Source organism: Rhinolophus sinicus, linkage group LG12, assembly GCF_036562045.2.
Source record: "Rhinolophus sinicus isolate RSC01 linkage group LG12, ASM3656204v1, whole genome shotgun sequence".
In the NCBI taxonomy this organism is placed as follows: Eukaryota; Metazoa; Chordata; class Mammalia; order Chiroptera; family Rhinolophidae; genus Rhinolophus; species Rhinolophus sinicus.
This window is the reverse complement of record NC_133761.1, coordinates 15,163,220-15,177,714: the sequence shown is the minus strand read 5'-3', so window position 1 is coordinate 15,177,714 and position 14,495 is coordinate 15,163,220. Positions and strand designations below refer to the sequence as shown.

At 43.2% G+C, this 14,495-nt stretch overlaps 1 protein-coding gene across 1 annotated transcript; it reads left to right on the top strand.

Annotated features, from left to right (window-relative positions):
- Nucleotides 1-6,140: 6,140 nt before the first annotated feature.
- On the top strand, nt 6,141-14,191 carry CCN3 (cellular communication network factor 3). The gene is made up of 5 exons (XM_019715157.2): nt 6,141-6,570; nt 6,700-6,925; nt 8,033-8,290; nt 9,496-9,710; nt 12,648-14,191. Exons 1-5 carry the CDS (start codon nt 6,487-6,489, stop codon nt 12,942-12,944), a joined length of 1,080 nt encoding a protein of 359 aa, XP_019570716.2. The 5' UTR covers nt 6,141-6,486; the 3' UTR covers nt 12,945-14,191.
- The last annotated feature ends 304 nt before the right edge of the window (nt 14,192-14,495 follow it).

Below are 14,495 nucleotides of genomic sequence, written 5' to 3'. Positions count from 1 at the left end.
GAGCCTTCACCATCCCAGCATGCAGATGCAGATGACTGCCATATCTGAGTCTCCATCAACCTGGCTAACACCATTCACCTGACCCAGGTGATTCAAGACCCCACCCCAACTTGTGGGCCCATCCAAGCCAGCTTCAGACTGCACTGGTGCACCACCTGGCCACCTCCACAGAGGACACACCCAAAGAAAAGATTAGGCAGGCACCAGAGCCCTGCTATATGAATCCTGCTCCATAGGGTCAGTCCTTGCATAACAGCTCCTCCACTGTAGTCAAGGCCCCTCACAACCAATCAGCCTGAGGGTTAATCACTCCCATTAACATGCAAATAGCAACCAAAGCTCAACTATAACAGGAGGACACACACAACCCACACAAAGGACACATCTGGAGCACCCGGATCATGTGACCAGAGAGACTGCACCACTGGGCCCCACAAGACACCTGTTACATAAGGCCACTCTACTAAGACATGGAGACACAACAGCTCTACCTAATACATAGAAGCCAACACAGGGAGGCAGTCAAAATGGGAAGACAAAGAAACATGTCCCAAATAAAAGAATAGAACAGAGTTCCAGAAAAAGAACTAAACAAAATGGAGACAAGTGATCTACCAGACACAGAATTCGAAACACTGGTTATAAGGATGCTCAATGATCTCAGTGAGAACTTCAACAAAGAGATAGGAAACATAAAAATAGAACCAGTCAGAACACAATAACTGAAATGAAGAATACTTTAGAGGGAATCAACAGTAGATCAGATGAAGCTGAGGTTTAAATCAGCAATTTAGAAGATAAGGTAGCAGAAAACACCCAATCAGAACAGAAAAAAAAATTCTATCACGAGCTACTTAGTTATCTAGGGTCAAAACCTGGTATCACCCCTATATCTTTACTAACCTGGCCTTCCACAGCCATACAGAGCTCCACTGAAGGCAAATCACCTCTTACTTGCAACCTCCTCTTTCCATTCTCATTGCCACTCTGCTAGTTTGAGTCTTTATTATCTTTCCCTGAATTGCTGCAAAAATGTCTTGACTGCAGTACTTAACTCCAGTCACCTTCTCCTGTAATCAAGCATAAATTCTTGAAGAATAATGTTCCTAAATATAGCCGTGATCATGCAATCCCTTGCTGATAGGTAGGTAGGTAGATAGAAATAGACGTATAGATATGAGGGTAGATAGATATAGATATAGGTATAGATGATATACCTATACCTATACCTATACCTATACATATATACATATACACATAATTTAAAAAACCCAACAACTCCACATTTCAGCATTTAGAATCTTCCAAGAGTTAGCAGTTGCAGCCCACTTTTCCTGCCTTATTTCCCATTACCTTTCCCTATTCTAGATAAATTAAACCACCTTCATTCCCTGAATAAGTCCTGAAGTTTCCCATCCTTACGTCTTTGTTCCACTGTCTCTGTTCAACCCACATTTTCAGCTTTCAAAATTCTATTCATGCTTTATTCAACTCAATGCCGTTTAGTCTTCAAGGCAATATGAATATGGTTTAGTGAAAAGACAAAACAATGAACATGGAATTGTAGTGTGCCCAACACTCCCTCCCCAACAAAGAAATTAATTTCACCTTCTTTTATGCACCTATGTTACTTTGCCTATGTTTATTTATAAAATTTACCACATTCTGCCATATGCGATGGTTATTTTTTACTTCATTTTCCTACTAGGTTATAAAAATTCTTAAGGACACAAAACATCTTATCCATCTTTGATTCATACTATGAAGTACAAAACAGTTATCAATAAATTAATTGGACATTATGAATATTCACATCGGTCAAATACATCACAGTTCTGTGGTCATGCCTCTCCTAAATGCCTAAGTTATTTGTTGCTGCGAATTCAGAAATTGGGTGAGAGAAGCTATATAAGCTTTTTCAGGCTCCGAGGTATCATTTGGAAATAGGAACTCTCAAAAAAAGAAAAATCCAAAATTTTTTCATCTCCAGGAATAATCATTTGAAGATACTACTTCCCTTCTCTTTGTTTCACCAGCATTCATGGCCACCACCATTTATGAGTTGAGTCCACCATCATCCAATATGGGGCACTCCTGAGAAGCAATTGGCTCAGCTGATGTTCAGTCCACATGCATGTACCTTGGCTCTGACATCAACTCCTGGTCTAAATAATTCTGGTCAGTGGAGCTGGACTGGTTTTACTCTACCCAGCAGCTACAAGCCATACAGAATTTGCATTGAAAGAACTTCTTGGGGCCACTTCAGCCGGATGTAGGAATGGGCAGTGTTGGTGCCCTGGGGGGCTGGGAATGTGGCGTGTATATACGCATTAGCTTGATAGACTCCATTCCAATTCAAAAACTTTGAAAAATATTATTTGACTCCCAAAGAGCCCATTTCCGTATAAGAAAATCATTTAGCAGTAGAAGTGATCTTGTTTCTCACATTTCTAACTAATTTCTTGCTTGAATTTTTTTTTTAATTTAATCTCTTGGATTTTTGTTTTCTTTAAGAAATGCACTACAAAAATAAATTTTTAAAAGATGGGCAACAGGAAGATGTTTTCAAAGAGGATAACACTAATCATTATATATGTAATGTTTCCGCTCCCATTACTACTGCTTCTCTGCTCTTCCTTGTTTCTGGAAAAGCAAGAAGTCAAGGGAACTGCCAGAAAAACAAGCAGGTGTGATTGAAATTAGCCATATGACTGGACACTACGTGAAGCTGGCTTGCGTATCACATAATAAGAATTACCTTGTCTTCTACCAAAACCCTGGGGGCCCAGAAAAGGGACATATGAAGGAAGTTCAGAAAAGAGCAACAAAACTATTAAGGAGCTGGGAGGCTGATTTATGAGGCACATTTTGAGAGCTAAGTACATGTGCCTTGGCTAAACAATAGCTGAAGACGCAATGGACATCTATGAGTTTACAGAAAATGTGATCATGAGGAAAAGGAGAGGGATGGAATCCTCCTGGAGGTGATAACATCCTAGTCACTACTTTTTATTTGTTTCATTTTTAATATGGGGCTCTGTGCTTTAGATTTCTCTTGCCTGCTATAGAAGGAAGTGCCAATATATTTTTTAAATCTTTTATATAATGAAAAAGATAAAACAACAATCGGAAACCTTTATAAAATTTTACCTGCATAAAATGTAGGACCTTCTCCAACTGTGTTCTAGATAGGAGTATTGACTGAGAAGTAATAAAGATATAAATCGATGAACAGCCTATCTGAGACAGAGAGGGAGAAATGAGTCTCTGGTGCCACATCTGGGGTGAGGGGAAGGGAAGAGAGGAAGAAATGAAAGGGAAAAGGTGAATCGATCAAAGTACTTGCACCTCATGACCTAGTGGAATTGCCATCTTGCTTGGCAGCCAAGCCCAGTAATTCATGAAGAATCTCTAACAGGATGTCCCCTATTAGAGACCAACTGACATATTTGTATGGTCTATTTCAAATAGGAGAGATCACCAGCTGTGTGCTATCCTTTAGACTCTTCGTACCAGGAAAGGCGGAGAGAAGGTACATGTCAGAAGCAGATGGGTGATGGCTGATAGGACCAATTTAGCCTCTGCTGCTGCTGTGGAACTGCCTTCAGTTCTTTCTTACCTATCTTATGCAGAGCAGTGACAAGTGACAAAACTTAAAGTTTTGTAGTATCTCAAAAAGTCCAAGAACAACTGGCCATTTGTCCATCCCTGAAGTACATGCTGGGAGTGTTAGGGAGAATGTGACATGCTCCCTGTACTCCAGGGCTCCTGGCCAGGAGAGGGGGACAGACACAGAAACAGGCACAGAATCATTATTCAATGATTCAAGAGATAGAAGACAGAAGCAAGGGGTGCCAGACCTACAGAGAGGGAGAAATCTATCCCATCATGGCGGATTCAAGAGACAAAGTCCTGGCGGCGGCAGCACATGACCTGACAGAACCACCATCAGGTGGCTTCACTTTCTAATTGTTTCATCATGGAAATCCTTACTCAGGAGCATTTATAGCTGACGAAAGTGTATATACGAGTGAGTACTGTTTTGCTTGTCCAGTTGCTTTCTTCTTAAAGAATAATCCCTTCTTTCCTCCCCACTCTGACTCTGTGGTGTAGCTAATCCCCATGTCTTACCTGTCTTGTCTCCTTCAAGGAGACAAGACCCAAGGTGAGCTCATCCCACTCTTTTCTGGGAACTTTCCAAATTGAGCCTGGGGGAGAGGGGTATTCCTTCTGTGGTGATAAGGTTACACTACAAGAGGTCACAGAGAATTTAAGGATGACATTTCCTTTGTCTGGAAGAAGCTGGTCTGCATTGGAACACACCAAAGCTCCGGGACACACAAAGAAGCACTGAAGATAGATGGAAAGATGGAGTCCTCCTACCTCTAAGGTCTTGATCCTAGCTGTCTCTGAGGCCTAGCTGTGGGAAATACCATAGCATCTTTCCAACAAAGTCTTCTTGCTGAAACTAGCTCCGGTTTGGTTTCTACCACTTGCAATCAAGAGGCCTGAGTAGCAGTTCACATGAGCAGTGACATCTTGCCATTGTCATCCTTACCTTAAGCTTACATTTCTCTTCTCAGCCTCCCACTTTCCAAGAGTCAGCCCAAGTTCCATGCTGCCAGCTTCTCCTTGTTCTGTGTATTCATATTTTGAGAACTAGGCCAATATTCTTGCCTCCCCATCAGTTGTGCATCTAGTTGTTCCATATCTAGGTTTCCCAAAGCCAGCTCCCATTTCAGAGAACATTAAAAATGTTATCGACCAAGAGCCCTCACCAGAGAATCCAACTGATTGGGTCAAGAGTGGGGCCCAGGAATCTATATTTTTTTAAATAATGAAAATACCTTGGTTGATTCAGGTGGGCAGCCAGGTGGAAGCATCATTAGGCCAGATGACCCATGAAGCCCATCAACTTGAAGGATAGATGCGAGTTGTAGACATGGTAGACCTTAACCATCCAATCTCTTGTCAAGATTTGAGCATTGCTCAGTCTGGTTTACCTCAGAGAAAGCACAACTGTTGGAGGCTTAGAAGTATGTAATCGCAGTTCCCAGCTGCTCAGAGAACTATCCTGAAGGGGTTGAAATGACTTCATTATCAAGTGGGCAGGCATTGCAGGGGCAGGCCTGGCCCCTTACACAAGCTAATTTAACTTCACACTGGACATGGATGGGGTAGAGAGTTTCTTTTTAAGGTCTAGGGTTACATCCCAAGCCTGCATAATTTTTCTTATAAAATGTCTTTTCAACACAGGTATCTTCAAAAGAGCCATGCACAGTTATCCCAGACGCAGTAGCGAAGTTGAAGTACAGAGGAGGTGGAAAAAAACATTTTTTTTTTTTTTTAAATCCAACAAGCAATGTCAGCTTTGGAGCAGTAAAACTGTTCTCAGGAGAGATGACAAGTGTTCCTAGCAGCCATTTTTGAAAGTGGATGCCAGGTGGAAGAGGGATTTGGTTTGCTAAGTCAAGCAAATGCCTTCCCCCTTCCTTCCCTAATTCGTTGAGGTTTTGAGGTTTTGACCCTGGGTGAGCAGAACCTATCTTATCAACTCTCAAAGCCTTTTGTATTTTGAGATGTGCTGTTTTACATCATTCAGGATACAACAGGTGTTTCAAGGTTTTTATCTACCAGGAAGAAAGTTTTTATTTACCTCAGGCTCTTATATTTTTATTTTATTATGTTTTACTTTTATTTCTACCAAAGTTGCACAATTGGGGGTTTAAGAATCAGTGGGGCTTGGGATGATTAGACTCAAAAGAACTTTGCCATTTAGCCAATAGCATCCCCCCCACCCGTCCTAACAATGCGATTCTTTTTTCTTTTCTCTCCCCTCGCCCCACTTTCTCTTTCTTCTTTCTTTCTCCTTTCTTCCCCTCCAAAGAGTGCCCTAAACGGTGACAAACTTGCACGTGCTTCCCTTATGACTAAGTCCCTGGGCCTCTCGCCAACCCCCCGCAGATGGCCCCAAACTTCAGGCATCCCTTTAGAAGAGCCCCACGTTTGCAGCCCTGCGAGGAACTGCCAGGGCGGAGATGTGTGGTGGGGAGTGGCGGTGTCTTAGTCCTGGGGGAAGGCAAAGCAGCTTCCAGGAGGAAACAGGCGTTTCCTTCCCACGCGCTCGAGGGAGCCCTGGGTCCTGGCCTGGGAACTCCACCCAGCCCCTCCCGGCGCTCAGGGACCAGCCAGTCGCCACACACAGGCGCTCGCAGGCCCCGGGGCCGCGCCCTAAGGAGAGCAGCACCCAGGGCCAATTGCCATGGCAACCCCGGGGTTCATTCCATTCCCCACCCAGCCGATCCCCCCCTCCTCCCTGCTCTGCAGCCAACCGGCTTGTGCGCGTCCCTGGAGCGCGCTATAAAACCTGAGCCGGTGGCGCTGGGGAAGGGAGGCCACCGCCACCGGACCTGGAGAAAGGCGAACAGAGCCAATTCACAGCGTAGAAAGTCTCGTTTCGTAAAAGCCGGAGGAAAAAGCCTAAGCATGCAAAGTGTGCAAAGCATGAGTCTCGTTTTGCCTAAGCAGTGCCTTTGCCTGGCTGTCCTGCTCCTCCACCTCCTGGGACAGGTAAGTGCTGCGGACCCCTAAGGTGCCCCTGGTTGTTTTGCCTTCCTAGCGGCCCCTGCTGGGTCGCCGGGTCGTTCCGCCTTCGATGGTCCCTACTGAGAAGTCTCTCCATGTCTCGCCTGTCCCCAGGTCGCTGCAACTCCCCGCTGCCCCTCCGCGTGCCCAGCCCAGTGCCCGGAGACGCCGCCGACTTGCGCCCCCGGGGTCAGAGCAGTGCTGGACGACTGCTCGTGCTGTGTGGTGTGCGCCCGCCAGCGCGGCGACAGCTGCTCGGAGATGGAGCCGTGCGAAGAGAGCCGCGGCCTCTTCTGCGACCGTAGAGCGGACCCCAGTGCTCAAAGTGGCATCTGCATGGGTAATCCTTCCCCCTCCACCGCTGGGTCTCTTCTCCCGCCCTAGCTGGAGCTGCCCACTCTTTCTTCTTCCTCCCCCTTCCCAGAAGGTGATACGCAAATAATAATAATGAAGATGCAGTAGGTGGTGTTTACGGAGCACGTTACTGTGTGCAGGGCATGGTCTGTGGGGCGCTTGGGGTTTTGGGGTGCGCTCGAAGCCAGAGAGGAAACCTGTCCTGCCCCCGGAGGTGAGAAGCATTCATCACTTGCCTCCCTAGAATAGATAGATGGGGAGCAGAGCAGGGCCAGTGAAGTCATTTCCTTTGGACACTTCCAGGGGGACTTTTGGGGGTGATGGAAGCTTGGGCTTACTCACTAGCTCACAGTTCTCCCCACTGCAACCCAGCAGGTTTGTTTTTACACCTGTAATTGTCCTATTTGAGCCAATGCCGCCCCTAATCTCCTGGGACGACTATGTAACCCTGTCTGGACTGTGAATAAAATAAAATGCAGGCAACCAGCCAGTCCAGGCTGGTGAGACTTAATTAATTGGGCATCACTTTTCCACGTGGTGCACCATTTAGTTGGAGGCTGTCCCTGCCTCCCTGGATCAGAGGCTTGGAAAAGCCTTTTACGTTCTTCTCTAAACTAGTGATGATTTTTGTGCTGGCATGCCAAGGAATCCGAACTCTTTTCCCAATTTGACCAGTTAACCTATTTGGAGAACATGAAGTGCTTCTCTCTCTCTCTCTCTCTCTCTCTCTCTCTCTCTCTCTCTCTCTCTCTGCTGCTGGAGTAGAAGAGTCTAGGGAAGTTCTTGCAAAATTGACTTTATCATTGGGAACAATGGCTATGTGGCTTTGAGAGAGAGGGTCACTTCTCATGCTGGTCTTTCTTCATCCATAAAATGAGGAGCAGGTTTGAAGGTTTCTTCTTGCTCTGGGAGGCCTCCCTGAGGACATCTTTCTACTGGAAATGGATAAGAAACCAGATTGTCTCAACTGAAAAAAGAACAACCTGGAGTTTGGAACGTGAGTTGCAAATCTTATTCAGCTTTTCGGAGGCATTATGTTCTTGTTTTTCTCTCTCCCCTTCCCTCTCTGTGCCCTGCTCCCCCAATATTCTAGCAATAGAAGGAGATAACTGTGTGTTCGATGGGATCATTTACCAAAGTGGCGAGACCTTCCAGCCAAGCTGTAAATACCAGTGCACCTGCCAAGATGGGCAGATTGGCTGTGTGCCCCGCTGTGACGAAGACCTGCTACTACCCCAACCTGACTGCCCGGCTCCAAGAAAAGTTGAAGTGCCTGGGGAGTGCTGTGAAAAGTGGATCTGTGACTCAAATGAGACAGAAGCATTAGGGGACCTAATGCATGCCCTTCCAGGTGAGAAATTCAGGGTACCTGAAAGTGATCAGCGCACAGGATGCATGCAGGCAGGAAGCATGTGTGCTCTTTTGGAATTGCAATGAGAAACTGGCCTCAGTTTCTGGTCATTCAACCACGGAGTCCAGATTGCCCACTGAGATCAAACGCATCAAGGGTTTGAATCCCACCCAAGTGATTCAAGTACATACACAGTTTCTGCTAAAGAGAACCTGCTGAGTTCAGTGGTTCTTTTCAGCAATGGGGCTGATTTTGTCTTATTTGCATGACTACTATTTACATTTTAGTGCCTCCCACTTGACGCTTATTAACATTACAAAGATAAAAGTTTAAAAACAAATCACAGTTTCTTTTGTGGATTCTGTATTCTATGTGTGTGCTCTCAAGACCAGCCTCCCTAAAGAATGCTACCCATCACTGGACAGGTGTCACAGAAAAATGTCACCTTTCCAGATGCCATAGGAAGGGTCAAGTGACACTTCAGGATCTTTGTTTTGCTTTGTTTTTGTTTCATCTTATAAAGGAAATAGCTTTGGGGGGAAAAAAATTCAAGAGCCAGTAGAGAATATTTTAGAAGCCATTAATCAGCCAGATTATATATATACTGGCACTATGCAGAGTTTTACAGATGTTCTGAGGTCAGAAATTATTAGCCATGCCTTACAGATAGGAAAACTTCCGTGCAGGAGAGATGTGCCCCAAGCCATGACACTAAATGTTGAGACAGGACTTTTCGTGATCAAATTCCAAGTGTCTGTATCCCATAACCTAGACAACCAGCTCCACCTCTCTAAAGCAAAGTATGGCTTTCATCACTATTTCGAGTTGGTTGGTTCTACGTACTCATCCAATGGAAATTTTATCATGATCCTTTTTCTGTACGAACTCACATACTGAAAACATGATAGTTTATGGAATGGTGGTCGATGTTATGCTGTTCTATATTCTTAAAACTACTAAGTTTCGTAAAGACAGGTCAGACAGTCATTCCACAAAGATTTCTTGAAGGCCTACAATGTGCCGGGCATTGTGTGACCTTTCAGGATTCATAAATACAGAGATCCAGTTCTGTCGCTCAGAACACCTGAGTTTAGGAGGTACAGAATTGGCTGAGACATTGTTTCTACTGATGATGGAAAGGACTCATTGGTGAGCCTCGTGTTTTTTTCAACATAGCTGTCTGTCTTTATTTCTACATCCTATAGCCTACAGGACAGAGGCTACTCTGGGAGTTTCTGTCTCTGATTCAAGTATCAACTGCATTGAACAGACCACAGAGTGGAGTGCATGTTCCAAGAGCTGTGGCATGGGTTTTTCCACCCGAGTCACCAACAGGAATCCACAGTGTGAGATGGTAAAGCAGACTCGGCTCTGCATGGTGCGGCCCTGTGAACAAGAGCAGAAGCAACCAGCAGAAAAGGTAGGAGCCTGGAAAAAACCACCCACCACAGAAGAGGAGGCCTGGTCTGGATGGGGCCTGAGCTTTAGGAAGTCACTGTGACACTAATGGATGCGACATCAGTTCTAGCTGGCAGTTAACCCTAAAGGAAAGACAGAGAGGTTCCTGAAGTGAGTGAGTTTACCTTCTTTTTACAGTATTGAAATATCCCAAGCAACTCACAGCAGACCCACAGGTAGAGGGGCCAGACAATTATCACCATGTCCCCAATTGAGAAGTGTGTGGCAAATCTCATTCCATTCCTGGAGAAAACTGCCTACTCAATTGTCAAGCGTAGTTGATTTTAGAGAGAGCATGTCTGACCTCAATCTACTTCACCCCTTAGGTTCAATCTGTAGCAAGCAACAGAATAGGAATTATATCTGCCTTGGTCACCCCGCTGTCCTCAACATCCTGGCTGGTACAAAGTGTGTGCTTGATAAAAAATTGTTGATGAAGAAATGAATGGGTGTCTGGGAATTATTTTCAGTATTTTAAGAAGCCTAGTGAGACGAGCACATTTGCCAGCATAAGGCGATATATGCCAAATAAAATAGCACATTTCTTTCCTTTTTTGCTGGTATTCTATCAACTCAGTATGTTAACGCTGAGTATAAAGCATGCAGATCAGAAGCTTGGATTGGTTCCTGATGACGTCACAGGCTTTGTTACCAGAACCCTAGATAAATGCGATGCCCAAATTGAACTATTATGGCTCCTTCTACAAACTAAGGCCAAAATAAAACAGTCCCTAGCAATGAAAGATTTACATATCTCTACACTGAGGAAATATCATCCAATGCTTAAGGGTGCAGCTCTGGAGGCAGCCAGCCTGGCTTTAAATCCTGGCTTCCCACATGAACTAGCTGTGGGATCTTGGGCAATTTTCTTAACCTCTGAGCCTCAATTCCTTCCTCGGTATAATGGAATTGTTGACAGATAGTGTATCTCAAAGGTGTCATGAGGTTAATACAATGAACTGGCAAAGCACTGGTCATAGATCACTCTATTAATATTAGGCATCATTACTTAAAATTTCTAGTTGATGCTAAAATTAAAGTCCCTAGTGGTTGCATTTGTTATATGACTGCCGAGCTATATGACTTTTTCAGGTCCATTCTAACTTTATGTTTCTTCCACCAATTTAGAAAGAACCACTAGAAACACCTTCTCCCTAAAATTATATGCGTCTCCCTACACTTAGGGGAATTCTAACATACATGGAACATAGTGACGCAGGTCTACCCAAAAAACAGTCTCTCCCTTCCTCTCTGTCTCCCTTTCTGTCTCTGTCTCACTCGCTTACACACATCCATCCATCCATACACATGCATACACACCCACCCACCCACACACACACACACACACACACATATACCCACACAGACAGATATTGCTAACCTTGTACTTCTTTGTGAGTGTTGGCAAGAATATACGCTAAACATTAAATATGAAAAAGGAAGAAACAAGAAGCCCTTAAATATTATCAAGGACACAGTAACTTCTTTATTAAATAAAGAAGTTTCTATGTCATGCCTCTAAAATTTTGCTTTTTATATTCTTTCTTTAACCAAAATTTATATTTTTTCTTGTAACTTACACTTAGTTTAATACTGGGAGATACTATATTCAAAATTACATATATATATATATATATATATATATATATGTATATTTCATAAAGATTCTAGAAATTCACTTGGAATCTAGGAAAATACTAACATAATAATCGTTACTTCCTTATCAAGAGATTCTTAAATGTTGAGACAGTGCTTCTCAAAGTGTGGTCCCCAGACCAGCAGCATGATCTAAGAACATGTTAGAATGAAAATTATTGGGGCCCACATCAGACCTACTGAATCAGAAACTCTGGGTGTAAGGCCCAGCATTCTGTGTTTTAGCAAAACTTCTAGAGGACTTTGATGCACACAAAGTTTGAGAGCCACTGATTTCAGAGAATTTCACGTCTCATCACCCCGCAAGCTGTGGGCTGTGCCTGGGAAAGTTGAGAGCAGTGGAGAATTGTGGCAAATTAGTAGGGAAGAAATCTAAGTGGGAAACAAACATGTTGTCAATTCCCTGCTGAATTACCAATATGGGGGTTCCCCACCAACCATTACAAATGGAATATTGAATAAATTCTCCACTTGCTTCACTTTCATGGAAAATAACCTTAAATCATATTGTCTTGGACTTTCCTGAGAGTATAATAGAAGGAATGGGCATTGTATCAGCCAAGTTCAATTAATAGATGTTTTCTGATCACTTTATCCCTTTGAGACTCCATTTTTTTATATATGTAAAACTTCGGCAATGGTTCTTTATGTTAATAATTGTTCCTTGTATGAGTGAATGTTGTTTATAAGGTTAAGTGAGTTCATGTTTGAAAAACATTTGAAACATTAGTAGGCTTGCAATGATGCCAGATTTATTCCCTTTCTCTGTATAACACCTAAGAATGCATTTGGCTAACACCACCAAACCCTGTTATAGTGGCTTGAAAATATAGGTTTCTTTGTCACACCTATGTTTTCACCCTCATGTTTATCTCAGCAAGATCAAAAGATGGTTATGCCCAATTAGGCATGGTTTCCACATTCTAGGCAAGAAGAAAAATGAACGCCAGAAGTAATAAAGAACTGTACCGCTCTGAACGGCAAAGGATTTCCCAGAATCCTTTGGTTTATGTATCATTGGCCCAAAAGTTTGTCACAAGGCTGTCCCAAGCTGCCAGACATTCCGGGGAAGTGAATACTTTGAGCTGACCACGTTGCCCAAACAAAATTAATGTTCTGTTAGCAAAGAAGAAAGAGCAATGGATATTGGGTAGGCAAGCGGCAGGTTAAGTCCAGACCCCAAAAATGGTCCCTTGGAGGAACGGTAGCCATCCCATGCATCACTCCCTTTCTTCTTTCTTAGAAAGGAAAAAAGTGTCTCCGCACCACGAAGTCACTCAGAGCCATCCACCTGCAGTTTAAGAACTGCACAAGCCTGCAGACCTACAAGCCCAGGTACTGTGGAGTCTGCAGCGATGGCCGGTGCTGCACCCCTCACAACACCAAAACCATCCAGGTGGAGTTCCAGTGCTCCCCAGGGCAGATCATAAAGAAGCCAGTGATGGTCATTGGCACCTGCACCTGTCACAACAACTGTCCTCATAACAACGAGGCCTTCCTCCAAGAGTTAAAGCCGAACACCAGCAGAGGGAAAATGTAACGTGGGTCCCTGGAGAAGCACACCTACAGAGGCCAACTGTAGCTACTGCATGACCCACCATCAAAAGCATCGAAGAAAAACTACGAGAATTATTATTTCATCCCCTGAGTCCTATGTATTTTCTGTGGTCATATGAGGTCAGTTCTATCTGTCTTTTTTTTTTTTTTTTAATGAAAGACATGATTAACTGTAAACTTGGAATCAAAGTAAGCTCAGGAGAGTGCTTAGGGATGATTTACTATTCTATCGTGTTTACTGCAAATGAAAATGTCTATAAATTTAGGAAATCAGATCGAGGTTTCACTGTGTAGACTGTATCACGTTACACTCATCTTCTTTTGGTATACACTAATGCAATGTCAAGAAAATGTCACTGTGATGAATGACAGGGTCCAGGATCATACTGACCATGTCATCATACAAATATCTTACCATCTATTGTGCTTTGACTTGAGGGGTCTCTGTTGAACTCTTTTTGAGTAGCTCAACTCTAAACTTCCAAGTCCGAGCTCCAAGGAAACATAGCTCTTCAACTTGAAATTCAGAGACTATTATTTTGGTTGTTTGTTTAGTTGTACGCTAGGAAACGAGCTGTATCTACAGTAATGGAATGTTTGTTAATTAAGTGGACTGGTGTCATAAACTTGCTCCATTTCAAATAAATTGACTCCTTTCCAATAGAAAGAAGCTGAACAGAAAACACCCTCCAGTACACAGATGACGATGACCAAGCCCTACCAGCCCTCATACGTTTGTATATACTGTAGTCTGCTGGGGCTTACTAGTTTTTTGGTTTTTTAATGCAGAAGTAGAGTGTGTCAGCAGAGATCCGCTCATCTCACTGATAAGTAAACTGAGGCCCAAAGCACCTGATTACAACTCTTGATGACCTTCAAATGTGCCTGTAGTAAAATTTTGATAAAGAAGGACAAACCAACATAGTGTGATGGCATCATAACATAAATTTTATGGGAGTTTAGCATTTATTGTAGACCTACTCATAAGTTTTCCTTGGGTCCTAATTATGCACACTCACAAACAGGACGTGTGTATACATATGTGTAACTAACTTGTCAGGTTATAAGGTAGACTACAAACTGAAATGTATGCATTCTTCTAATGTCACCATACGTGTTCAACTTTTCTCCTTTAAAGTATTTATATAAATATAAATTATACATTTTTTAAATATTCTTTTTACTTTCTCTACTTGTCAGACATCACTAAATAAACACGATCTTATCAATGTGTGACTCTGCCACTACTTTGTACTTACAAGTTGTTTACTGAAAATATAAAAATTACAATTTACAAATTAAATCAGACACCAAGCACTAGCACCCATTGAAAGCAAAGTGGATAATTTTAGATGAGCTTACAACTTATCAAATGAGAAACAAAACATAGCTCTTCCTGAGTGAGGTGATCTCTACTGCCAAGGCCTCGAATATTCTCCACGCTGTGTACTCAAACCAAAGTCTTGAGCCCTCACATGTTTTCTGAACAATCTGCCAGACACTTCTATAGAGTAAAAATTGAACTTCTTGTTGG

Coding starts and splice junctions, on each gene's coding strand:
- CCN3 (XM_019715157.2), top strand. CDS start 6,487: ATGCAAAGTGTGCAAAGCATGAGTCTCGTTTTGCCTAAGCAGTGCCTT. Junction 6,571..6,699: donor TCCTCCACCTCCTGGGACAG/GTAAGTGCTGCG, acceptor GCCTGTCCCCAG/GTCGCTGCAACTCCCCGCTG. Junction 6,926..8,032: donor TCAAAGTGGCATCTGCATGG/GTAATCCTTCCC, acceptor CCAATATTCTAG/CAATAGAAGGAGATAACTGT.